Source organism: Hemiscyllium ocellatum, chromosome 1 (genome assembly GCF_020745735.1).
Source record: "Hemiscyllium ocellatum isolate sHemOce1 chromosome 1, sHemOce1.pat.X.cur, whole genome shotgun sequence".
Classification (NCBI taxonomy): domain Eukaryota; kingdom Metazoa; phylum Chordata; class Chondrichthyes; order Orectolobiformes; family Hemiscylliidae; genus Hemiscyllium; species Hemiscyllium ocellatum.
The window spans coordinates 24,184,387-24,209,663 of record NC_083401.1 but is presented as its reverse complement, the minus strand read 5'-3'; the positions used below and the strand labels follow the sequence as shown (position 1 = coordinate 24,209,663).

Genomic DNA, 25,277 nt, shown 5'->3' with positions numbered 1-25,277 from the left:
AGTTTTTATATTTGGTGGATCATGTGACACTAAGGCTCAGCAATTTGTGGTTTGGGTTCCTCCTCTCTGGAATTTAAATGTAATTGAAGAAAATTATGGCTAATGATTTGATTAAATGGTGTACCTGGAATATCAAGGGAAGTCACTCACCAATTAAGAGGAAGAAGGTACTCTTGAGTCTTAGAAAGGAGAAGGTGACAGGAGACACATTTGGATGACAAAGAGCATCTGAAATTACAACAGAATGGCTTTGACCGAGTTTATTTTTCATCATTTAATACCAGAAGTAGGAGAGTGGCTATATTGGTTAGGAAAAATCTCTCATTTAAATTGTTGGAACGTGTTAAAGACACATACGGGAGGTTTGTAATTATTAAAACCTTGATAAATGGGGAAGAATATGACATTTTAAATGTTTATTGTCCCCCAGCTCATCTTCTTAAATTCTTGGTAGATGCTTTTTCTAAACTGGTAAGTCTCAAGTCTCGGCACATCATTATAGGGGGAGATTTTAACTGCCTCATGGACCCCACAGTAGACAGGTTGCCTAAAGGTCCCTCGATACCCTCTGCATGAACTAAACAGTTATTGGGTTTGTGTGGGGAATTAGGGTTGGTGGACATCTTGAGGTGTCTCCACTCTATTGGTAGGGATTTCACATTTTTCTCCAATCCGCACAGATGTCACACAAGGATTGATTTTTTTTTCTGACCCCTGCAGTAACCTTGGTGGCATCCTGTACGATTAGTAATATTGCCATCTCTGATCATGCTCCAGTGTACCTCATGGTTAAAATTAATGATGTTACAATGGATTCAAGGTACTGGCGAATGGACCCCTTTATTCTCATGGACAGTAAGTTTGTGGAGTATTTCTCTCGGGAATTTTGGGCATTCCTAGACATCAACACAGGCTCGGTTGATAGCTCATCTGTTCTCTGGGAAACTGCCAAAGCTTATGCCAGAGGGTTAGTTATTTCATATTCCATAAGTAGGAAGTGGCAGAAGGGTGAGCAGCAATGTCTCCTTGAAGCACGGTTGAAGGCAGCCAAGAAGGCCTATTTTGACAGACCCTCGTTGGTCAAACTACAGAGGATTACGGCACTGCAGTCTGCAATAAATTCCGTGCTCACGCAGATGGCAAAGAAGAAGCTGGCTTTTGCAAAGCAAAGAGTAAAAAGTGAGGTCTGCAGATGCTGGAGATCAGAGCTGAAAATGTGTTGCTGGTTAAAGCACAGCAGGTCAGGCAGCATCCAAGGAACAGGAAATTCGACGTTTCGGGCCAGAGCCCTTCATCAGGAATTTGCAAAGCAAAGGTTATACGAGCATAGTGACAAGCCAGGCAAATACTTAGCATTCCTTGCCAGAAAGAGAAGTGCCCCACAGACCATTACAGTGATTAGGGAAGGGTCTGGGAACCTAACATGTGATTCTAAAAAGATTAATGTGGCATTCCAGAGATTCTACTCTAAATTATATCAGTCTGAGAATTGTGAGGAGGGGCTGGCCAAAATGGAATCCTTTTTTAGAGATCTGAAGCTCCTGGGTATGACTCCCAAACAACAGTCCTTTCTCAACGCCCCATTGTCAGAGGAAGAAGTGCAGGAAGCTGTGAGGCAGCTTCAGAGTGGAAAGGCGCCCGGTCCTGATGGACTTCCCAGTGAATTCTGTAAGGAATTTATAAGTATACTATCAGGCCCAATGCTAAATATGTTTAATGATTCATACAGTCATGTTTGTCTCCCACCATCTCTGAGAGAGGCCAATATTTCACTTATCCTTAAAAAAGGGAAGGATCTGGAAGACTGTGCTTCATACAGGCCCATCTCGCTCTTAAATGTGGACTTTAAGATCCTCTCTAAGGCTCTTGCGTTAAGGCTGGAGACTGTGTTACTTTCTATTATTAAAGAGGATCAGACGGGTTTCATAAAGGGTCGCAGATCCTCCAATAACATTAGGAGGCTGCCTAACATAATTCAAGCATGCCGACAGCAGTCAATACAGGAATTAGTGATTTCTTTAGATGCAGAGAAGGCATTTGACCGAGTTGAGTGGCCATACCTTTTCTATACTCTAGACCGGTTTGGTCTGGGCGAAGTTTTCATAAGATGGCTAAAGGTTCTCTACAGTGTACCTCTCTCTGCGGTCATTACCAACTGGGTACGATCAGCAATTTTAATATTTCTTGGGGCAGCCGGCAGGGCTGTGCCCTTTCACCATTACTTTTTACGTTGGTGATTGAACCGTTGACAGAGGCCATTCATGGGGATCTCAGTATATCAGCTCCAGAAGTGGGGTCAAAATTACATAAGATCTCGCTGTGTGCAGATGATGTTCTAATTTTCTTGACAAATCCAGCAGTTTCAGTGCCTTGCCTGATACAATGCATTCATGCGTTTGGCGCTTTTTCAGGATATAAGATTAATTTTGCTAAATCAGAGGCTATGCCTATGAGTGGTCGTACGAAAGAGTTGGCTCTTGAGCGTGACTATAGATTCCCATGGTCACAGGGAGATTTTGTGTATTTGGGCATATTCATTACTCCATTTCTGGATTGGCTGTTCAAAGCCAATTTTACTCAATTGTTTGAAAAAATTAAACAAGATCTCCAAAGATGGGAGGCACTTCCAGTCTCATGGTTGGGTCGCTTATTAAGATGAATATTCTCCCTCGTTTGCTATACCCGATATGGATGCTCCCTCTGATTTTCAATAAAAATACACTCAGGAGACTGAACAGTTGATTCAGCTCCTTTATCTGGCACCATAAACGACCCCACATTAAATTAGCCAAACTGCAGTTGCCTCACAGATTGGGGGGAGTAGTAAAAATTACTAATTAAGCTCACTTTTGACCTACGTAAGTGATTGGGTTTGTGGGGACCCTCTTTCAAAATGGCTAGATATCAAAGTCTCCCAGGCAAAGTGCCCCCTTACCACTTTGCTGTTTCTGAACAAGGTGAGGACAGTTAGGGAATATTGCCATAACCCAATAGTCATTAATTCTGTTAAAGCATGGAGGGCAATTCGGCAGAGGGAAAGTAATATTGGCAAAACATCTTTGTTTACACCTTTAGTGGGTATGCCGAGTTTTCAACCAGATATGATAGATTCAGGAATTAAACGTTGGGCAGCCTGGGGTATATCTTGCATGGGTGGTTTATTTGAGGGAGATCTACTGATGTCCTTCTATCAGTTAGTACAGAAGTACGAGTTACCTGATAAAGACCTCTTTCATTTTTTTCAAGTTAGGGATTTTATTCAAAAAAGGACCACACTTTTGACTGATCCCTACAAATCTGACATAGAAAGAGGGATACTAAGGGCTAAGAGTACACTCTCTGTCAGTACTCTATATCACCAATGGGGGGGGGGGGGGTGTCACCTCAGATGAGTCTGATCGACTCTGCAAGATGTGGGAAAGAGAGCTGGGTGTTGAAGTTTCTTCAGAGGTATGGGAGGATATTTGGGAGAATGCAAGGAAGATATCAATTTGCAAGAGGACCCATGCTTTACAGTTGAAGATTCTCCACAGGGTCCACTTAGCCCCAGACAGTTTGTCAAAATTTAGACCAGGGATATCTTCAGCATGCCCCAGGTACAAGGTCTGTATGGGTACTCTTACCCATTGTCTTTGATCTTATGACAGACTTCAAACATATTGGAGCGCTGTGGTGGATGCAATGGAGAGGAGTTTAGGTGTAGGGGTGGAGAAGGACCCTATTTCGCTCCTTTTGGGCCTACCCATTGTATTTCCTGAAGACTCGTATAAGGTAAAACTTTTCAATATTCTTACATTCTGTGCAAGGAAGAATATCTTGCTAGGTTGGATATCAGAAAAAAACCCAGGCCTGTTGGGATGGCTGAAGATTGTTATGGAGCATTCTCCCCTGGATTTTCTCACAAATATGGTAAACCACAAAACTGAGAATTTTTACAAGACATGGCAACCCTTTTTGAAATACCTGGACACAGATTTATCTGCCACACTAACAAGGGTTTTTATATAGCTGTAATGATTGTGTTTCATGAGTCCAATATCCAGGGAGGAGGAACTGTGAATGTATGAGTGTTTTGTTTGGTTGGGCTGAGTTATTATATTTATTTGTTTGTTGTTAGGTATTTATTTAGTTAGTGAAATAACCAGTTTATGTTTTTTTAAATTTTATACTTCTCCATATATGTTTATACATTCATATAGGAAGGTGGGTTGGGGAATTTGTTTTATTATTTGGGTTTGGTTTTGTACTATTTTTGTACTGTTTTGAATTGCATTGTTTTGTATTTGTTGTAATATTTAAAAATCTATTTTTTCCTAATAAAAATATATTATATAAAAAACCCTTTTTTGAAGCCATAAACTAAAAATGTACACATTACTTTGAGATTTTGACCCATGGTCATGACAAAAATTAATTATTAAACTAGATTATTAATTGCTTAATAGGTATATTCTGATACTACTATAGAATATAATTGCCATGTCAGATTACACTGGGGTACTTAGGAAATCAGTGTTAGGATACCTTCCTGAATTAGAAAGAATTGTGTTTGAGATGGATACACAGTCTGCAAGATGAACCTTGTTTAATTACTGAAACAGACAATATGAAGGAAAAATATAACCTGAAACCTCAAGACGCAAGAGATATCAACACACACACGCAAACTGTTTCCTTTTGACACTGCCAAGAAGCTTGAGAGAGGCTGGCAGCAGACCAGAGGGTGAACTGTGAAGTTTGTGCATCTCTGCTTTAGCAGGAGTCTCCCCTCTCCTTAATCGACATGTGAAGCTTAAGACTTAATCAGTGAGCTCTCCAAAGGTTAAAGATATCAGGAGTCAAGGCAGTCAGTCAGAAAGGTCACAAATGCTTTCAGAGCAAATTTCATCTGAAATAACATTAAAGCCCATGACAATAAGTCTAATAATGGGGTGCGGAGATGATATGATGGCGATATTACTAGACTAGTAATCTCTATAATCCCTGGTCAACATTCTAGGGGACTTGGATTCAAATCCCACTAGCGGTACTGGTGAAATTTGAATTACATTTTTTTTAAATCGACAGTAGAAAGCGACCCTCATGAGTATTGAGTACAGGAGCTGGGAGGTCATGTTGCGGCTGTACAGGACATTGGTTAGGCCACTACTGGATGATTGCGTCGAATTCTGGTCTCCTTCCTATCGGAAACATGTTGTGAAACTTGAAAGGGTTCAGAAAAGATTTACAAGGATGTTGCCAGGGTTGGAGGATTTGAGCTATAGGGAGATGCTGAACAGGCTGGGGCTGTTTTCCCTGGAGCGTCGGAGGCTGAGGGGTGACCTTATAGAGGTTTACAAAATTATGAGGGACATGGATAGAATAAATAGACAAAGTCTTTTCCCTGGGGTTGGAGAGTCATTAGAGGGCATAGGTTTATGGTGAGAGGGGAAAGATATAAAAGAGACCCAAGGGGCAACTTTTTCACGCAGAGGGTGGTACGTGTATGGAATGAGCTGCCAGAGGAAGTGGTGGAGGCTGGTACAATTGCAACATTTAAAAGGCACTTGGATGGGTATATGAATAGAAAGAGTTTGGAGGGATATGAGCCAGGTGCTGGCAAGTGGGACTAGATTTGGTTGGGATATCTGGTTGGCATGGACGTGTTAGACCGAAAGGTCTGTTTCCATGCTATATATCACTTTGACTCTATAAATTTGTCAACCTTACCTAGTCTAACCTACATGTGACTCTAGACCCACAACTAGTTCAATCTTAACCGCTCTCTGAGCAATTAAGGATGGGTAATCATTGTTAGCTGAAATGAGACATGATGCACATCTTTCTTTTTTTAAAAATAAAATAGGGAAATGCTGACAGTGGGTTTAAAGTTCAGCATCCACCATTGAAAGTGCATGAAATTCCAGGCTCAGTTCTGACATCCTTTAAGATTGCCATTTATTGTCCACTCATACAAATACTGTGGCTACAGGAGGAGCTCAGAGGCTATGTATTGAGTTTAGCAGCTCATCTCCAGACTCCCCAAAGCCTATCTGAGATTGGGTTTGGGGGGGCCTTGAAGGTGAGGGAATGTTTCCTCTTGTGGAGGGAGACTAGACCTAGAGGTCTCCTTTTTGAAAACTGGCAGAACTCACTTCCTCACAAATCAATGGAGGCTGGGTCATTGAACGTTTTTGAGACTGTATTAAACACAGATTTATCAATAGGAAAGGGAGTCCAAAACAAAACAAAACAAATGTATAGGTACTAAAACCCCCGTGACAAGTCACCCATCTCCACTTTAAAATTGCATGGCTATTTCTGGAGCTTTCTTCTTCCTGATATTTAAGCTCTTTTAGAGCAAACTCACAAACAAACAGCACATTTTCACTGACTGAACCTGCACACAGTGCCTGACCTTCCAGATCATTCTATCCTCTGAGACACTGACTCCTATCATGAAGCAAAAGCAGCTTGTTTTTTTTTCCACCTACTACACCCCTCCTCCTCTGCAATAAACTGAATTTTTCACCTCAAGGATTTAAAAGGCTTTATTGAAATACATGTACACAAATTTTTAGATACTGTTATTACCCACGAAACTCAAAAATAACATTAAAACTTGGTCTACACACACACACACACACACACACAGAAGTACTGGCCGAACTTAAAGCTGTCCATTGTTCTTGCACTTCAGAACCCAAGTTTCCATATTATAATAATATATTATCAACCTCCATCACAACATATATTTTCATCAATGAAAAGCTTTATATTTCTAGTCTGTGGAGACCCCTCATGATTTTGAAAACCTCTATCAAAGTTTCCTCACAACTTTTCTTTTCTAAGGAAAGCAACCCTGATTTAATCACGTAAGAATTAGGAGTTAAATCAGGCCCTTCTCCACTATTTAGTAACTATTCAGCCAATCTGATTCTGGCCTTAACTCTACCTACCTGCCTGCATCTACCCAAATGTTCCCCTCTTACCTCCAAAGAAACCCCTTTGAATCTCTTGTTGGTTAAAAAGCTAACTCAGCCTGGAATAAAAACCCAAACTTGCACGGATCGCTGCAAATAAATTTCACAGACTAATGACCCTCTGAAAGAGCAAAACTTCTTGTTTCAATCATAAGGGGGAGACTCCAAACTAATTTTTAGTTAATGTCCATTGGTCCTAGACTGTCGTATAAAAGAAACATCATATCAGCCTCCACCCTGTCAGTTCTTCTCATGATCTTCTATGTTTCAATAAGGCCACATCTTATTTCTCTGAACTCCAATAGCATGCACCCCACCTGCTCAACCTCTCTTCAGCTTGTCACTTCATCCTAGGCTACTTAGTAGTGTGGATGAGCAGAGGGATCTTGGTGTCCATGTACACAGATCTCTGAAAGTTGCCACCCAGGTAAACAGTGCTGTGAAGAAGGCATATGGGTACTGGGCTTTATTGGTAGAGGAATTGAGTTCCGGAGTCCTGAGGTCATGTTGCAGTTGTTTAAGACTCTGGTGCGGCCTTATCTGGAGTATTGTGTGCAGTTTTGGTCGCCATACTATAGGAAGGATGTGGAGGCACTGGAACGGGTGCAGAGGAGGTTTACCAGGATGTTGCCTGGCATGGTAGGAAGATCGTATGAGGAAAGGCTGAGGCACTTGGGGCTGTTCTCATTGGAGAAAAGAAGGTTTAGGGGAGATTTGATACAGGTGTACAAGATGATTAGGGGTTTAGATAGGGTTGACAGTGAGAACCTTTTTCCGCGTATGGAGTCAGCTATTACTAGGGGACACAGCTTTAAATTAAGGGGGGGGGGGGTTGGTATAGGACAGATGTTAGGGGTAGATTCTTTACTCAGTGGGTTGTGAGTTCATGGAATGCGCTGCCAGTATCAGTGGTGGACTCTCCCTCTTTATGGTCATTCAAGCGGGCATTGGATAAGCATATGGAGGTTATTGGGCTAGTGTAGGTTAGGTAGGCTTCGGTCGGCGTAACATCGAGGGCCGAAGGGCCTGTACTGCGCTGTATTTTTCTATGTTCTATCCCAAGAACAGGTTGAGCTAACCTGCTCCAAACTGCTTCTTACAAAATCATATCCTACAATTTACGAAAACAAAACTGTATGCAGTGCTCTAGGTACAGTCTCACCAACTGTAGCAAACCTCCCCTGCTTTTATACTTGATTCTTTGCGAATTAAATGCCAACATCCCGTTTGCTTTCAGAACTACTTGCTGTTCTTGCGTGTTTTCTATAATTCATGTTCAGGACAACTTGTACAGAGTTCTGCAATCTCTCCCCATTTAAAGAATATGTTGCTTTTCTATTCTTCCTGCAGAAGTGGACAATTTCACATTTTTCTCCAATTATTTTCCAATCCTTTGTTCTTGAAACCACGCCTGAAAATCTTTTCTGCATTCACTTAATGCTTTTTACACGCAGCACCCTGGATACTCCTTAGATGAAAGTGCTTTGAAAAACATTCACCATGACCTTCCTTGAGTACACTCCATACCTATCGATAAATCCCTGGATGCTGTATTAACTGCTCTTTCAACCTGTCTTGCCACCTCAAATGATTTATGCACCAAAATGCACTCCGGTTCCTCCACCCTTTGAACATTCTTGGTTTAACAGGTCGTTCTGCTATAACACGCGTTTAGTTAACACAAATTCGCTTTAACACGATTGACGAATTTAGGACACTGTTGCTTATGTGCAAACTTTTAAAATGGTTATAACACGATTCCGGCTCCATTCGTTTAAATGGTGCTGCTGTTATGCAATTTTCTTATAAACACAGGATCAAACGAAAACAGCGCCACAGCAGAACAGACTGTACACAATAATCGTTCCCATTCTTACTTTCCTATCAAAATGAATCACCCCCACATTTCCCGGCATTAAAGTTTTTCCATCACGTGCGCATTCATTCTAACCTCCAAATACCTAAGCCCCTCACATTTACAACACTTTCAAGTTGTGAGCCATCCTCAAACTTTGAATTTGCATCCTGCACACTCAAAGTCACTGATAAAGATGTATAAAAAGGCAGAAGTCCTACCACAATCTCTATTATACCTCACTATACACCTTCCTGCATTGCAAAAAAAAAGTACCACTCATCACGACTGATTCCCGTGACTCAACCAACTTTATGTACAAAAACTGAAATAGCGGCAGGAACTCTGCTTTCTCTCCACAGGCACTACAAGACCTGCTGAGTTAACCCTTCTTCAGAAATGTATTTGCAGCCAGTCCTTAATAATTCCACAGGATTCAGTTTTGTTGGCAAGTCTGTCATGTGGCATTTTATAATAAACATCTTGGAAGTGCACATACATCAGTAAAATTACCCTCAGCAACATTCTTTGTTAAAACATATTTGCTCTTAACAAATCTGTCCAGCACTTTTGCTTTTCTTAAATTAAGGTACACCTATCGAAGCAATTATAATTCTGATCCGGATAATCTTCCATTCAAAAGCTTTACCATTAACCAGCTTAAAATGCTCAGCTGGGCCTATCCTGATGTGCCTGTGGGCTGTAATATTGGCAGTTCTCAGGTCTTATGGCACCAGTGCTGTATATGGAGGTTGAAAGATTATAGCCAGTGCCTTCACAGCTGACACTCTCCCTCAGATGTTTTTGATTTGGTCCTGACTTTTCAACCTAAAGTACAGCCAGCCTTCCTAATTAGCAGGGTCTAGCTTAGACCTAATGTTAACAAAAAAGATTGTGGAACAAATAATAAGGCAGTTCACTGAACTACAGGGTACCAACAATTCATATCAAATCCACGCCATTCTGGAGAGGAGGGACTTGGTGGATTCAGTGACATTTAAAAATTCACAAACTGAAGAATGCTGGAGAAACTCAGCAAGTCTTGCAGCTTCTGTGGAGAGAGAGGTACAGAGTTAACATTTCGGGTCCAACGTGACACTTCCGAAATGTTCAGTTTCGAAGAAATTCTGTTGAGCCCAGAACATGAACTCGGTTTCGCTCTCCACAGGTGTTGTCTGACCTGCTGAGTTCCTCCAGCACTTAGAATCATAGAGTCACAGAGATGTACAGCATGGAAACAGACCCTTTGGTCCAACTCATCCATGCTGACCAGATTTCCCAACCCAATCTAGTCCCACCTGCCAGCACCTGGCCCATAACTCTCCAAACCCTTCCTATTCGTATATCCATCCAAATACTTCTTAAATGTTGCAATTGTACCAGCCTCCACCACATCCTCTGGTAGCTCATTTCATACACGTAACACCCTCTGCGTGAAAAAGTTGCCCCTTAGATCTCTTTTATATCTTTCCCCTCTCACCCTAAACCTATGCCCTCTAGTTCTGGACTGCCCGACCCCAGGGAAAAGACTTTGTCTATTTATCCTATCCATGTCCCTCATAATTTTGTAAACCTTTATAAGGTCACCCCTCAGCCTCCAACGGTCCAGGGAAAACAGCCCCAGCCTGTTCAGCCTCTCCCTGTAGCTCAGATCCTCCAACCCAGGCAACATCCTTGTAAATCTTTTCTGAACCCTTTCAAGTTTCACAACATCTTTCCGATAGGAAGGAGACCAGAATTGCACACAATATTCCAACAATGGCCTAACCAATGTCCTGTACAGCTGCAACATGACCTCCCAGCTCCTGTACTCAATACTCTGACCAATAAAGGAAAGCATACCAAACACCACCTATCCTATCTACCTGCGACTCCACTTTCAAGGAGCTATGAACCTGCACTCCAAGGTCTCTTTGTTCAGCAATACACCCTAGGGCCTTACCATTAGGTGTATAAGTTCTGCTAAGATTTGCTTTCCCAAAATGCAGGACCTCGCATTTATCTGAATTAAACTCCATCTGCCACTTCTCAGCCCATTGGCCCATCTGGTCCAGATCCTGTTGTAATCTGAGGTAACCCTCTTCGCTGTCCACTACACCTCCAATTTTGGTGTCATCTGCAAACTTACTAACTGTACCTCTTATGCTCGCATCCAAATCATTTATGTGAATGACAAAATGTAGAGGGCCCTTCTAGCACTCCACTGATCACAGGCCTCCAGTTTGAAAAACAACCCTCCACTACCATCCTCTGTCTTCTACCTTTGAGCCTTGCTGGTTTTATTTCAGATCTCCAAAATCTGTAGTATTTTGCTTTTACTTGAGGTGGTGACTTGGGAGTTGATACACAAACAAAAAAATAACAAATTATTTAATTTCCTGTCCCTAAAAAGCTATCACAGCGAAAAAAATCTGTTCCAAAGTAGAGAGAAAAACAAGTTAGTTTGTTTTTTGAAACTATTTATTTTCTTTGTGGGTGCTTCATCTAGTGTACAGATTCAGACAAAATAGACATAACATATGTATATGGCTCTGTTCTGTTTTAATATAGATTCAGTCATTTCATCCAGATGACTGAAACAGTGAGATGGATGATTTAGGCACTGAGCTGTGCAAGAAGTTGCTTTCTCTTGTTAAAAAGACTTATTTTTGGGATATTTACAGCAGTTTCCTCTTCTCAAATTCCTGAAAAAGAAAGGATAAAATAAATCAGAGTGGCACATCTCATTCAGCAAAAAAAAATTCCAAATTCCACATGCTTCCTGTTTTAAAAAAGGTGAAACTTCTCTCTTATCATATGTCAAACAGAAACATAAAATATTTCCGATTGTCGTCCAGATAATCAGAAGATTACTCATTCAATAATGATCTATCACAGCATTTTGATGTTAAAGTTCTCCCCATCTCTGTAGCCAAACACCTCTGTAAAAGATTCCACGGTTTTAAATTCCTGTACTTGCCCACGCAACATCTTGATTTGATTTGATTTATTATTGTCACAGGTACAGTGAAAAGTTTTGTTTTGCATGCAGTACAGGCAGAGACATACCATATAAAGATCATAGGGTGATACAACAGAGTGAGGAATTCAAAGTTACATTTGCAACAAAGGTATAGAAAAAACAAGATTAACGTGAAATTTGAGAAGTCCTTTCAGAGTGCAGCAGGTCAGGCAGCTTCCAAGGAATAGGAGAATCGATGTTTCGAGCATAAGCCCTTCTTTAGGAATCTTAAATCATTCCTGATGAAGGGCTTATGCCCGAAGCGTCGAATCTCCTGTTCCTTGGATGCTGCCTGACCTGTTGCACTTTTCCAGCAACACATTTTTCAGCTCTGATCTCAAGCATCTGCAGTCCTCACTTTCTCCTAGGTCCTTTCAGAAGTCTAATAACAGCAGGGAAGAAGCTGTTCTTGAATCTGTTGGTCTGTGTTAAAGCTTTGATATCTTCTGCCTGACAGAAGAGATTATAATGGGGTGGGAGGGGTCTTCGATGATGCTGGTTACAGGGATTACAACACAAGAATGAACATTCCTAATCTGAGATGATGGCACATTGGTAACGCCACTGAATTAGTAATCCCAAACCCCAGGTTAATTTACAGGGGACACCAGTTCAAATCCCACCCCTGAGAGTGTGTTACATTTGAAGTCCGTTAAAAAAATCTGTAGTATAAAGCAATGTTAAAGGTGACCATGAAACCACTGTCTGTTGTCTTAAAAAACCATGCTGGTTCACATCCTTTTATGAAGGAAATTTGTCAATCCTTACTTAGTCTGGTTTACCTGCACCTCCAAACGCACAGCAATGTGGCTGACTCTTATTTAGGGACAGAATGCTGAGTGATGCCCAGAGCTCTACTGTTTCCCCTTAGCCCACCGAATTGGAGTTTAAAACATCAAATCTGAAATTAATTCTATCACACAGTCTCTCTCAAAATTATTTTTCCAAAAGTTTGCAGATGACACCAAAATTGCAGGTGTAGTGGACAGCAAAGATGGTTACCTCAGATTATAATAGGATCTGAACCAGATCGGCCAATGGGCTGAGAAGTGGCAGATGGAGTTTAATTCAGATAAATGCCAGGTCCTGCATCTTGGGAAAGCAAATCTTAGCAGAACTTATACACTTAATGGTAAGGTCCTAGGGGGAGTGTTGCTGAACAAAGAGACCTTGGAGTGCAAGTTCATAGCTCCTTGAGAGTAGAGTCACAGGTAGATAGGATAATGAAGAAGGCGTTTGGTATGCTTTCCTTTATTGGTCAGAGTATTGAGTACAGGAGCTGGGAGGTCATGTTGCGGCTGTACAGGACATTGGTTAGGCCACTGTTGGAATATTGCGTGCAATTCTGGTTTCCTTCCTATTGGAAAGATGTTGTGAAACTTGAAAGGGTTCAGAAAAGATTTACAAGGATGTTGCCAGGGTTGGAGGATCTGAGCTACCGGGAGAGACTGAACAGGCTGGGGCTGTTTTCCCTGGAGCATCGGAGGCTGAGGGGAGACCTTATAGAGATTTACAAAATTATGAGGGGCATGGATAGGATAAATAGACAAAGTATTTTTCGTGGGATCGGGGAGTACAGAACTAGAGAGCATAGGTTTAGGGTGAGAGGGGAAAGATATAAAAGAGACCTAAGGGGCAATGTTTTCACGCAGAGGGTGGTACATGTATGGAATGAGCTGCCAGAGGATGTGGTGGAGGCTGGTACAATTGCAACATTTAAAAGGCATTTGGATAGGTATATGAATAGGAAGGGTTTGGAGGGATATGGGCCAGGTGCTAGCAGGAGGTTCTAGATTGGGTTGGGATATCTAGTCGGCATGGATAGGTTGGACCGATGGGTCTTTTTCCATGCAGTACATCTCGATGACTCTCTGACTCTAAATATTATTTCTGAAACAAGTCCAAGGAGGCCAGAGTCCCATTAGCAAGTTCACCCTTTATTTACACGCACGTAGTATGTGGGAAATTGTTGGAGGGAGTCCTGAGGGACAGGATTTACATGTATTCGGAAAGGATAGTCAACATGGCTGATTAGGGATAGTCAACAGGGCTTTATGCGTGGGAAATCATGTCTCACTAAATTGAATTTTTTGAATAAAGTAATGAAGAGGACTGATGAGGGCAGAGCATTTGATGTGATCAATATGGACTTCAATAAGGCATTTGACAAGGTTCCCCATGGGAGACCGGTTAGCAAGGTTAGATCTCATGGAATACAGGGAGAACTAGCCATTTGGATACAGAACTGGCTCAAAGGTAGAAGACAGAGGTTGGTGGTGGAGGGTTGTTTTTCAGACTGGAGGCCTGTGACCAGTGGAGTGCCACAAGGATCGGTGCTGGGCCCTCTACTTTTGATCATTTACAAAGATGATTTGGATATGAACATAGAAGATATAGTTAGTAAGTTTGCAGATGACATCAAAATTGGAGCTGTAGTGGACAACAAAGAAGGTTACCTCTGATTACAACGGGATCTTGATCAGATGGGACAATGGGCTGAGGAATGGCAGATGGAGATTGATTTAGATAAATGCGAGGTGCTCAATTTTGGGAAAGTAATTCAGTGCAGGACTTATACACTTAAAGGTAAGGTCCTTGGGAGTGCTGCTGAACATAGAGACCTTGGAGTGCAGGTTCATAGCTCCTTGAAAGTGGAGTTGCAGGTAGACAAGATAGTGAAGAAAGCATTTGGTATGTTTTCAGCACTGAGTACAGGTGTTTGGAGTCATGTTGCAGCCATCCAGGACATTGGTTATGCCACTTCTGAAATATTGTGTGAAATTCTGGTCTCCCTCCTATCAAAAGGATGTTGTGAAACTTGAAAGGGTTGAGAAAAGATTTACAAGGATGTCGCCAGAGTTGGAGGATTTGAGCTACAGGGAGAGGTTGAATAGGTAGGGGTTAATTTTCCCTGGAGCATCGGAGGCTGAGGGGTGACCTTGTGGAGGTTTATAAAATCATGAGGGGCATGGATATGGTAAATAGACAAGGTCCTTCCTGAGGGTAGGGAAATCCAGAACTAGAAGGCATAGGTTTAGGTGAGGGGGGCAAGATTTAAAAAGGGACCGGAGGGGCAACCTTTTTATATCGAAGGTGGTACGTGTATGGAATGAGCTGCCAGAGGAAGTGGTGGAGGCTGGTACAATTATAACATTTAATAGGCATCTGGCTGGTTATATGAATAGGAAGGGTTTAGAGGGATATGGGCCAAGTGCTGGCAAATGGGACTCGATTAATTAGGATATCTGGTTGGCATGAAGAAGTTGGACCGAAGGGTCTGTTTCCGTACTGCACATCTCCATGAGTCAGTCCCTAAAATGAAGGGACTCTGTTTATATCTGACAGGCAGGGTTCCATAATTCACAGCCCCAATCATGGAATTCATACTCAATGGACATCCATCCGCCCAGCCGCATTCCAATTACCACAATTTCTCTTCATCAGAAGAAGTGAAACATCACATGAGCAATTCCAATTTTTCCACGAAGAGCACTGAACTGCAGCCAGAACGCAGCGTCACATTGATTAAGGTAATCACCATGGTTATATCTGCAGCCTGACCTTGTGATTCTGGCCTTTTGTATTCCCACACTATTGCTCCATGCCTTCAGCAGTGAATGCCCCAAGCTCTGAAACTCACTTCATAACCTCTTCCACCACGTTTTAGCTTTCCCTTCAGGACACCCCAGCTGCCTGGTGGTTTTGGTGTTACGTTTTGGCCAATCTCGCTCTCGTCAAGTGCCTCGGGACATTTTGCTACGTTTGAAAGTACTCCGTTAAATTCAAGCTGCTGTGGCTGACCCAGTTTGACTAACGGCCCAACGACAGTGCAAGTCACACCGAGGGGTTTGAGGCTGCTGACTTAGGGAAGGCAGAATACACCCAGTTTAGACTGAAGCAACCTGCACAGAAAATGAGTTTTGGCATTGAGGGAAGGGGGTTTGCTGAGGGGGTATGATATATGCATCACCGTTAAAATAAAACACACACGCATACCTCTAATAAGGGATATTCGTCAAAGTGATGAGTCAAGGTGCCAAGAAACACATGGAGCATCACAGGAATATATGCTGCTCAGCAGGCTGGACACAGCTAGCATGGTGCAGGATGGTGTGAGAGCACTGCACATTACTGCCTAGGACAGCTGGGAACCCAGCAATGCAACTGAGCCACTGCACGTATCACAACAGTGAGCCTTTCAGCTGAATGCCTGCTCACACGATATGTTATCCAGAGGCACGCAGAGAAGAGAAATCCAAAAGCAGATAAGACTAGGACAAGCAGCATAAATAAAAGATTATAAGCAGCACAATATTTCTTCCATCCTTTGAAACCAGTGGTTGTACATATAGCAGGTTTTGTAGGAAACACAGGATATAAACTTATTCCAAGGTTTTACATTTTTACGATGGATGGATAAATAGGAAATGAAACGGAGTTACTAACAAGCATGTTTAGTTAGTTACTAAATTTAGACAATTTACTGAAGAGAAAGAACTCTTGCCCATCATAAACTTGAATTTAGAATCGACATGACACAAAAACAAATGCCATTAATCACCAAAGGAGCACAACCCAATTTCCTTAAATACAAACACTTGGGCCTTTGAGTCTGATCTACATTCACTAAGATCACAGCTGATCGGATTTTAATCTCAACTCTACATTCCTGCATATCCCCAACAACCTTTCATTTTCATGTTAATCTCCCTTTATCTAATACAAAACTAAGGTGCTGAAGATCTGAAACAAAAATAGAAACTGCTGGAGAAGGTCAGCAGGTCTGGCAGCATCATTGGAGAGAAAGCAAAATTGCATTGAGTTCTGAAAATGGTTAACTGGACTTAAAATGTGAACTCTTTCTCTCTGCGCAGATGCTGCCAGACCTGCTGAGTTTCTCCGGAAATCTCCCTACCTCTATATTCTGACTACTTGTGCTGCGTATTTCCAGCAGAGCCTGTCTTTGATTCAGTTTTCAGCATCGTACAATGTTTCCTTCAGTCGAATTGGTACGATAACCCTGATGTGTTATATGTCGTACAGCGCAGAAACAGATTATTTGGTCCAACCAGTCCATGCCGAACATAATCCCAAACTAAACTAGCCCCACCTGCCTGCCCCTGGCCCATATCCCTCCAAGTCCTTCCTGTCCGTGTAGCAAGCCGATGTCTTTTAAACATTCTAATTGTGCCCACATCCATCACTTCAAGAAGTTCATTCCATATAAGAATCACCTTTTCCCCTCACCTTAAAAATATATCTCCTCATCTTGAAATCCTCCATTCGAAGGTGCTCTTGAATTTTCTTTTTGTTTGGGGGGGGGGGGGTAAAAAGTATGGACCTTATGGATAGACAAGGAACTTGACCAGCCCCCTGCTCCCTATCCCGTTCCCAATTGGACAATCCTTTCTGGAGTCAGTTCACATGGGGATGTTAGACTCGGCAGTGATTGGGAGGTTCCACAGTCAAATAACTTGCTGTAAAAAAAAAACATGTCTGGGCACACAAAGAAAAAAAAATAGCTGGGGCATGGTAGCTGGAAGTCCTTGACAACGTGACAGAATTGTTCTTAAACATTTCATTTACAGGTACTGCCAAAACCCTTTTCATAAATAACTCTCCACAAATACACCTCGCTTCCAAGAATTATACAGTACCATGGCAATAAACAATCTGGAAAACTCATCAAAACAATTAAATTCCACTCTCAACAAATTATTTCATCTTTAACCTGTTCTTCCCACAATTAGTTTAATTGTTGGAATTTAAAATGTACATTAGTACGTATTAAAACAATTATAGCTGCCTACCATAGTTATAAATATATTCTAGCCCAGTGAAATGTTTTCTTGTCCTTCATCTTACTGCAGAAGTATATTTGTGTCTGTCTGTTACTCTGGACGTAGGTTTGCTCGCTAAGCTGGAAGGTTCGTTTTCAGACATTTCATTACCCTACTAGGGAACATCATCAGTGAGCCTCCGGATGAAGCACTGGTGGTATGGCCCGCTTTTTATTTATGCGTTTGGGTTTCCTTGGGGTGGTGATATCATTTCCTGTGGTGATGTCATTTCAGGTTCTTTTTCTCAGGCTGTGGTAAATGAGATCCAAGTCAGTGTGTTTGTTGGTAGAGTTTAGGTTAGAATGCCATGCTTCTTGCGCGGGTCTCTGGCTTGTCTGAGGATGGAGGTGTCATCCCAGTCGAGTTGGTGTCCTTCCTCATCTGGATGTAAAGATACTAGCGAGAGTGGGGAATGTCTTTTTAATGTCATTGAGCAAAAAGAGCAGAAAACTAGCCACCAGGATATATGAACATCAACTAGCCACAAAATGACATCACCACAGGAAATGGCATTACCACCCAAGGAAACCTAAACATGTAAATAAAAAGCAGGCCATACCACCAGTGCTTCAGCCAAAGGTTCATGGATGTTACCTGGTATGGTGACGAAACATCTGAAAACAAACCTATCAGCTCAGCGAGCAAACCTACATCCAGAACCTCAACCTGAGCTACAAATCTTCTCAAAACTCACAGCAGGTCAGGTAGCATCCAAGGAGCAGGACAGTCAAAATTTTGAGCATATCGAGCCCATTCCTGATGAAGGGCTTATGCCCGAAATGTTGACTGTCCTGCTCCTTGGATGCTGCCTGACCAGCTGGGTTTTTCCAGCACCACACTTTTTGACTCCTCTCCTCTGCTGTTGCTCATTAAACAAGTCAGCCACAAACCCACCAACTGACTTGAAAAGTCCACTCCTCCGCAATGACAAGGTGCCGGGAACAGAAAACGGAGGAGGGATGAGATTTCCCCTCACCTTCCCAGCCCAGGACAGGATATAAACCCACCCCCCAAGAGCTGTGACCAGGCTCACCTGATAGCATTCCACCAATGCCAGCTGGGGAGTTCCCCTCCAGCAAGGCGGGGGGAGGGGTCAAGGGGTGTGTCTGCCCATGGAAACAATGGCATGGCCACCAGAGGGCAGTAATCCTGAAGGAGAGAAGTTAATGACAGATGTTATATGGGGAGTCTAGGCAGGAGTGTGGGCTGATGGGGGGGGCTAAGGCATGAGGGAGCTGGGATTTGATGGCCAGGTTGGGGTGGGGGAGGGAACCTTTTAACATCTTCTGTACCTGTTTTCTGGTTTCTCAACTGAAAAATCTGGCCTTCATACTGCGGCCAGAATTAGGCTGGGGGTTCGGTAGAATTGTAATGCCTCGGGAATGGTGCCATGCAGAATTACAATCACCACCAAATATTAACACATTTCTAACTCTATGAAAATCAGAGGCATTATCACCAGACACAGTTAATCCAGAGACCCAGGGTTATAGGGATCGAGGTTTGAATCTCGCCATAACAGGTGGAGGAATCCAAATTCAACACAAATCCGGAATTAGGCACATAATGGAGACTGTGAATCCATTGCTGATTGACGGAAAAGCCCATCTCAGAGAAAGTGACGACTGCAGATGCTGAAGATCAGAGTCAAAAAGGGTGGCACTGGAAAAGCACAGCAGGCCAGGCAGCATCCAAGGAGCAGGAGAGTCGACATTTTGAGCATTAGCCCCTCAATGCCCATTTGGTCAACGAATGCTCTTTAGGGAAGGAAACTGCCATCCTTACCCAGGCTGGCCTACGTGCCACTCCAGACCACAGCAATGTGGTTGACTGTTAGTTGCCCTCTGGGTAATCAGGGATTGGCAATAAATGCTGCTGCAGCCAACCACACCCTCATCCCGTGAATTAAATTTTAAAAAAAGACGAGTTGAGAACAAGGATTAAAAGAAATATAAAACTGGCTTGTGAAAGGCAATTGTGCAGGACCTTTAAACCTATTGCTCTCGATCATTATTTCCAAGTTATTTGTAGGCACAACAAACAGTAATTGCACAGCCAATTTATTAAGCTTCATGCTCATCTTAACATTTGCGTCTTTAGAGTTTGCCTTTTGTCATTACCAGACAAAGGCAATGAAAACTCACATAAATGATGTTCTGCTGCCACCTGGTGGCATTTGCCAGCATTAACACATTGTACAGTAACTGAATAAACCAAGAGCCATCGCTTCTTTATAATTCTGTAATAATGTTAAACATCAGCCACAAGCCATGGAATTGGACAACTGCAGGCACTGAGTGAACATAGCATGGTTCCTGGCAGCAACAAAAGAGCCTTGTAACAAAATAAATCAGCCATTTCAGGCGAGATAACGGAAATTGACTGGGACTTGTGGGAGTTCAGGACAACATGACAATATGAAGAAAAAGGCAGAAATATATTCAATGCAAATAAATCAAAAAAATGAAGCAGAGAATCAAAGTTATGGTACGACATAAATGCAGGTAACTGACAATTCTGACCATATGGAGGAGACGGTAACCTTGTAATCAATTAGAGGAAAAAACCCACTGTTTAAATTTTCTAAGTTAATGTAATTTTACACTAGCAATTAAATACTGGTTAAATCACTAAACTAAAGCAATAACATCAACAAGTGCAGCCTCTTCATTCTCAGTTCAGATGAAGAGTCACCAGACTCAAAAGATTGACTCTGCTTTCTCACCCTCCCCTGATGCTGCCAGACCGGTTGAATTTCTCCTAGAATTTATTTTTGTTTCCGATCTCAGGCATCTGCAGCTTTTGTTTTCTTCCCTTTAATCACGAGTTGCACCATGAGTTGTACTAAATGGGATGGGTTGGCCTGGATGCTATCACAAAGACGACTTGCATTCCTATTAACCTCATTCATGACCATCGGATATCCCAAAACACTTTGCAGCCAGCAAACAACCTCCAAAACTAAGTCGCTGTTATTGTTCAGAAAGTGCAACTCCCACACATAACAATGTGATCATGACCAGATTGTTTCTGTGATGTTGACTGAGAGATAAATATTGATCGGGACACTACACTTCGACGTGGTATGTTTCATGCTCAGCTGGGAAAGCAGACAGAGCCTTGGCCTAACCCCTCATCTGAAAGACTGCACCCCTGATAGTGCAGCACTCCACTGCAGTTACAGCCCAGGTCATAGGAATTGAGACCAAAACCTTTTCTTCATTCAATCACAGGATGTAGGCATCGCTGACTAAGCCAGCATTTATTGCCCATCCCTAATTGCCCAGTGTTAGGGCTGTGTACATGGACGCGGGTGTGGGTCTGGAGTCACATGTAGACCAGACCTGAGAAAGATGGCAGTTTCATTCCCTGAAGGAAATTAGTGAACAGCTGGGTTTTTCCTGACAATCAATTCGTGGTCATCAGGAGACCCTTAATTCCAGATTTTTACTGAATTCAAATTCTACCATCTGCCATGACAGGTTTCGAACCTGGGTCCCCGGATTAACAGACTAGCGATAATACCACTTGGCCATCACCTCCCCTGTAACCACGTGCCCTCTAACCAAGGTACACCGCTACCAACTGAACCAAGACTGACACTGGTTAAGGGTGGCTGTGGGAAATTACTTCCAGAATGCACGTCTTGATTTCAGAAACAAAAATCATCTCTCGCTTTGAGACCAGCACTTAGTGCCCATGCCTAACTGCCTTTATAGAGTTCAGCAGAAAGGTCAGCCATTTCAGATGGAAGCTGACCATCAATCCTGAGGTCAGACCCAGGAATAGCAGATTTCCAGCCTGAGAATGTCAGTCATGGAGAACCTCAGTAGGTCTGTCAGCATCCGAGGAGAGGGAAAACAGAGGTGATGCTTCACTGAACTTGAAAGATTAAGTTTGCCTTCTCTCCTCAGATGCTGCCAGACCTGCTGAGTTTCTGCAGCCCGTTCTGTTTTTATTTATCTCCCGCAGTTCTTCAGTTGTATTTTTGTTGAAAATACACGTGGTCCAGCTGTTTAAAATTACAATCTCATAACATCACAGCCACTTCCACTAATAGCAGCTTTTATAAAATTTGTTTTCTTTTTAAATGGAATACAAATTTGTAAATGGCTGCTGCAGGGCTTGAATTCACATTTTTTTTAGATAACTATATCAACAGACTCACTCTACTGAGGAAAATGTGACACCAATATGTGCTGCACAGCATTGAAGGTACAGTCAGACTTGGCCAGTGAGTCTCACGGTATCTGTTACTACTGCACATGGTTGCATTATCCTAAGTGTCTAATTCTTTGAGGGAAGGTATGATGCAGCTCTAACCAGCAAGGTTATGGATCCCAAAGCAACATTCCATCAATAAATCCACATCTGAGCTGATGTGTTAAAAAGAAACAACGAAGACTATTGATTCACTCTGATGAAGTCGCCTGGACACAAAACGTTAGTTTGCTCTCCAAGGATGCTGCCTTACCCACTGTGATCTCCAGTACTTCTTTGTTTTCAGTACAGATTCCAGCATTTGCAGTAATTTGTTCCTACAAGGGCTAAAGGCCCTTTTTTTTTTCCGTGCTGTAAACACCAACATTTGCATCTCCCATACCTGCCAAGCTTATGTCTTAAAACCTGAAAAGTATAAAATGGACAACGCTTCGAGAACAAAACACAACTTTGAGAAAGTTTCCCCTTTCCGGCTCCAGTAACACATTCCAGGAATACGGATAAACACCGGACATTCCAATTCGCAGCGTTAAATTTCACATTTCATAAGAACAAAACAGCTTTACATTCATTATTCATTCACGGGATGAGGGCGTCGCTGACTAGACAAACATTTATTGCCCATCCCTAATTGCCCAGAGGGCAGTTAAGAGTCAATCACATTGCCAAGGGTCTGGAGTCACATCTAGGCCAGACCAGGTAAGGATGGCAGCTTCCGTCCTGAAAGACATTAGTGAACCAGGTGGGTTTTCCTGACAATCGACAATAGATTCATGGTCATCATTAGATTCTTAATTCCAGATATATTTTAAATTGAAATTCTACCATCTCTGTGGCGGGATTCAAACTGGGGTCCCCTGAATATTACCTGGAGCTCATTAACAATCCAACGATAACACCATGAGGCCATTGCTTGCATCCCAAAGCCAGTGACATTACATCTTGCGAGTGAATTTTTTTTTAAAGAAATTCACCATCTGCGTCGGGATTCAAACACATGTCCCTAGAGCATGATAATCTTTACTGAAGCAAATCCATCACTGGATTAACAGTTCAGCAATAATACGAAGCTGTCACCTCCCCAATATGAGGTTCCCATCTGAAACGGCAGACCTTCAGGGAAATCCACTTCTTCCCCTGAAAATTGTTATGTCATTAAGACAGAAGCAGCAGAGCAATATAAACACACTTGCATGACAACTTTTGTTTTGTTTCTTCGAAACAAAAGTTAGCAGTTGCGTTAGAACAGCATCGATCTTCATTTGCACCACCTCAGGAACATATTAATGCACCACGCCCAGGATCAGCACAGCAGGCAACGAGGCAAATGCGCAGGTAACGGTGTCACACTGCCCCACAATAAGGATCACAGAGCTCAGTGTGCCAGCCTGCCACAGAGACAGAAACTGCAGACCCCGCAGTGCAAAGCCACATACTGAGCACAATCGCACGAGATATCTGACAGAACAAGGAACACGTTGACAAGAATAATGCAACAAAGAGGTGGAGGGGGTGGGTGCACAGTGGCCATGTGGTGCACGATAACTGGTTGTGGAAAGAGAGAATGGGAAACAGCTTGATAAGAAAAACAAATTGGATGAGACTAGCTCAACAGATGTCCACTAAGTTCAGGACAGCGACAGCGAGTCCAGGATTTTCTCTTGAATTTAAATTGAACCTTTTAATAATACCTAAAGCACCTTCTGGAGAAAAGTTGTAACAGTACAAGCGCACTGATTGGAATTAAGGCCAGATGGGTCTCATTAACTAAGATTTGGGTTGTTAACCTGGGTCAATCAAGGAGCCCTGGCTGACAGAAATAAACTGGAGTCACCCTGGAGTTGTTCAGGGAGAGGTGCGCACCGCAGGGAGTGGAGCACATTATTTCCCCCTCCAACTCCATTTTGATTTAATCCCTGCCCTCCCCTTCACTGTTTGCTCACACAGCATTGCCCCTTTGATGTGAAGGGCACTGCTTGTCACAGGCCACTCGGGTGTTTTCCTTTCTTCCTGGTGGTGGGAATTGAATAAAGATTCGTACACCTGTGTCTCACACCTACACTCACAACATGGGTGCTGGGGTAAAAAATAAGCACTACCGCAGTTAGGCGGTAGTGTGGGGGTTTCAAAAAACACAGAAGATTCAGGGTTTTCTCAATTTAGGGGACTGACTATACTGGCTGGTGTTAGAGTCAGTATGTTACTGTTAGTTTCTGCTTCCCTTTTTTTGGGCAGGGGAAACCTGATTCCTGAACTGGCTGAATTATTTAGCCTGTTTGTTAACTGGCATTCCTTTTAGTGAGGACTGATTATTGTGCATCAGGAGTTTAACAATGTGTTTCAGCTGTAACTCAGTTCTCATTAGGGGGTTATTGTTTCACTGGCTGGTTACAGCCTGTGTGTTACTCTTTTTTTTACTCTTTTTTGAGAAAAGGATAATGTGAATTTTGTGGTAGGGCTTAGCCCTTGGACTCTAGTTTCCTTTGTTTTTTGTATGTGTCTTCACTTTTTATTGGTGTTTGGACTAAGAAAAAAATAAATAAATAAACGGGAGGGGTCAGAGTCTCTTTATTCTCGGTAAAACAACAGAAATTGCTGGAAAAGCTCAGCAGGACTGGCTGCGTCTGTGGAGAGAGATCAGAGTTTACGTTGAGAGTCTGGTGACTCAGTCAGTTCTGAGGAAAAGACGCTGGTTCCAAAACATTAACTCTGATTTCTCTCCACAGAAGTTAGCAGACCTGCTGAGCTTTTCCAGCAATTTCGGTTTTTGTTTCCGACTTAAAGGCATTCGTAGTTCTTTCGGTTTCTCTCTATTCTAACAACTGTCTCTGAGCGAGCTTGTCAGAGTCTGTGTACTCCGCACACGGGAATAAAGGTTGACCTGGTGACAGGATGCTGGCCTCTGGGGAATTATTTCAAACAGAAAGCAGCAAAAGGTGGGCTGGTATTGCCAATACTTCCATGGAGCTTCAAATGGGCAAAAGGAGGACAGCCAAAGGAGGGATAAGAATCCTGCATCTCTTTAACTGCATCATAACCTGTAGGAGAAGGAAGAGTGCTGCTCAGAAAGTATTGTCTCTTGAAGCGATTATCAGTGTGAAAAGCCTCGGCTAACCTTTCGGCACTGAAAGATCAACTTGACAAAGATGGAAGTAATTAGAACATAGAACATAGAGAAGTACAGCGCAGACTAGGCCCTATGGCCCATAATATTGTGCCGAGGAGTAATCCTAACATGAAACAAAATAATAACCCATGCACCCCTCAATTCACTGCCAGCCACGTGCATGCCCAGCAGTCACTTAAATGGCCCGAACGACTCTGCTGGTTGGTTATGGAAGAGGCAGATTTTGCACGGCCTGAATTCAAATGGAGGAGACAGCAAGTAACAAAACCTA

At 42.5% G+C, this 25,277-nt stretch overlaps 1 protein-coding gene across 1 annotated transcript in view; it reads right to left on the bottom strand.

Annotated features, from left to right (window-relative positions):
• Positions 1–11,259: 11,259 nt before the first annotated feature.
• suclg1 (succinate-CoA ligase GDP/ADP-forming subunit alph) overlaps positions 11,260–25,277 on the bottom strand; it is an 82,050-nt gene continuing 68,032 nt past the window's right edge. Inside the window, exon 9 of the mRNA XM_060828330.1 lies at positions 11,260–11,501. Within this exon, the coding sequence (XP_060684313.1) occupies positions 11,475–11,501 (27 nt within the window). The 3' untranslated portion in view covers positions 11,260–11,474. The remainder of the gene's footprint in view (positions 11,502–25,277) is intronic.